General features: G+C 40.2%; 1 protein-coding gene across 1 annotated transcript in view; it reads right to left on the reverse strand.

The window, feature by feature from the left end:
• LOC106532594 (DNA (cytosine-5)-methyltransferase 3B) overlaps window positions 1–1,754 on the reverse strand; it is a gene marked incomplete at its 5' end in the record, with an annotated part of 41,235 nt that overhangs the window by 22,498 nt on the left and 16,983 nt on the right. Inside the window, 1 exon segment of the mRNA XM_014028700.1 lies at window positions 1,446–1,530. Coding sequence (XP_013884154.1) covers window positions 1,446–1,530 — 85 coding nt within the window.

Below are 1,754 nucleotides of genomic sequence, written 5' to 3' on the forward strand. Positions count from 1 at the left end.
GCACCAATGACCTACCCATGTCATCATTTACCCAGAATGCTTTGCATGTAAATAAAATGGCTCCATCCGTGTAATACATTTTAAACTTTTAGTTTCAAAACTAAACATCCTACAGTATTTTTACAGTTTATTTTACAGTTAAAATATATGTTTATTAAATAAAGTCTTATGTTACAACTAATCGGAGATCCCTTTAAAATGTTGCAGACAGACAACTTGTCAGACTTCACAGAGTTCACTTAGCAGCTGAAAACTAATAGTGTTTTATAACCTGGCAGGTCATCGGTTCTTATGTTTGACACTTTTTATAGATGTAGTTAGCCAAGGAAGTGCTCTACCCTACTTTAGACCCCCTTGGCATTTGGAAACTATTTAAAGTTGTTTAATCTAGCCTCTGGGTCACAGCCAGAGACTCTGCTTCATTTACCTTGTAAGTTAAAGTTTCTGGCTCAGGTGTAGCCGACCAAGCTCATCTGATGTGTGCAGGTGGAGAAAACTGTTATTATTTCAGTTTACAAGAGTTTAAAAGATAAAGTCATTAAAATGATGTGCCCAGCAAAAATAGTGATGTTGACACATTATCAAATAGTTACAGCAGCCTTACCCTAAGGCCAAGAACACCCAACAGAAGCCGTCCATCTATCACTTGTATCTAAGATCTGGTTATTTTGGCAAAGCCTCACCTCTCATGTAGAGGAAGCATTCCACCTGTACTGGCTGACAACCATGACCTCAGTCTTATAGGAGATGACTCTCATCCCGGGCACTTCACTGCCCCATTGAAGGCACAAACACAACTACATCATCTGCAAAAAGGAGCAACAAAACCCTGAGGTTCCCAAAGCAGACACCATCATCTCTGTGTCTCTGGGACTGCCCCCTAAGATCCTGTCCATGACCACCATGAATAAGATTAGAGACAGTAAGCAGCCAAGGAAGCGTCCAACAAGCACCTGGACCAAACTTCAATTTATGAAGAAAATATCCACAGAAGTCTTGCTTTGTTTATACAGAGACTGGACAGTCCTGAAAAGTGACCCCAGCTCCCCATGCTCCTGTCTACAAAACACCTCAGGGAACTCAATCACCGGCCTTCTTACAATCCTAAAAACACGTCAGCTGGACAATTAAACTCCTACAACCTCACCAACTTTGCAAGTTTTCCAATTATACTTGAAAAACACATTTTAGCAAGTGTCAATGTCTTTTTATGATAAGTGTAAAGTTATGTTTTCTTGTGGAACAAAGATATGATACCACATCTTCACCAAGTGTTGGAGAAGTGTGTACGACACATTCTGAGGCCTGGTCAAACAGCACAAGTTGCAGATCCAATTCTTAGGTCGGAAGACATTTTCTACTCGCAAGCTTTGATCAATATTAAATTCAAAAAGCCAAGTTGGCTTTGTAGCAGGGTCACACTGTAGTTTTCTTACAAAACTCACCCGTTCCAATGCCATCAAACAGGGAAAGGACTCTGATTGGTCGTCTCTGCTCTGCAGGGACTGCTGGGTAAATCTTTGTTTTCTCCTGAAACAACAACAGAAGTAAGTCAGAGTCATGTCAGAGTAATGTCTAATAAACATGTGAACAAAGACATTTTCTTTGATTTAGACTTTAGTTTGTACTGAACTGATGAATCTACAGCAGGGGTCACCAAACGTTTTGAGACTGACAGCTACTTTTGGAGTACCGAGTAACACGAAGGGCTACTTCTTCGATACAAACATAAATTGGCATGACTCACCTTTATA

Source organism: Austrofundulus limnaeus, unplaced genomic scaffold, assembly GCF_001266775.1.
Source record: "Austrofundulus limnaeus strain Quisiro unplaced genomic scaffold, Austrofundulus_limnaeus-1.0 Scaffold798, whole genome shotgun sequence".
Lineage (NCBI taxonomy): Eukaryota > Metazoa > Chordata > Actinopteri > Cyprinodontiformes > Rivulidae > Austrofundulus > Austrofundulus limnaeus.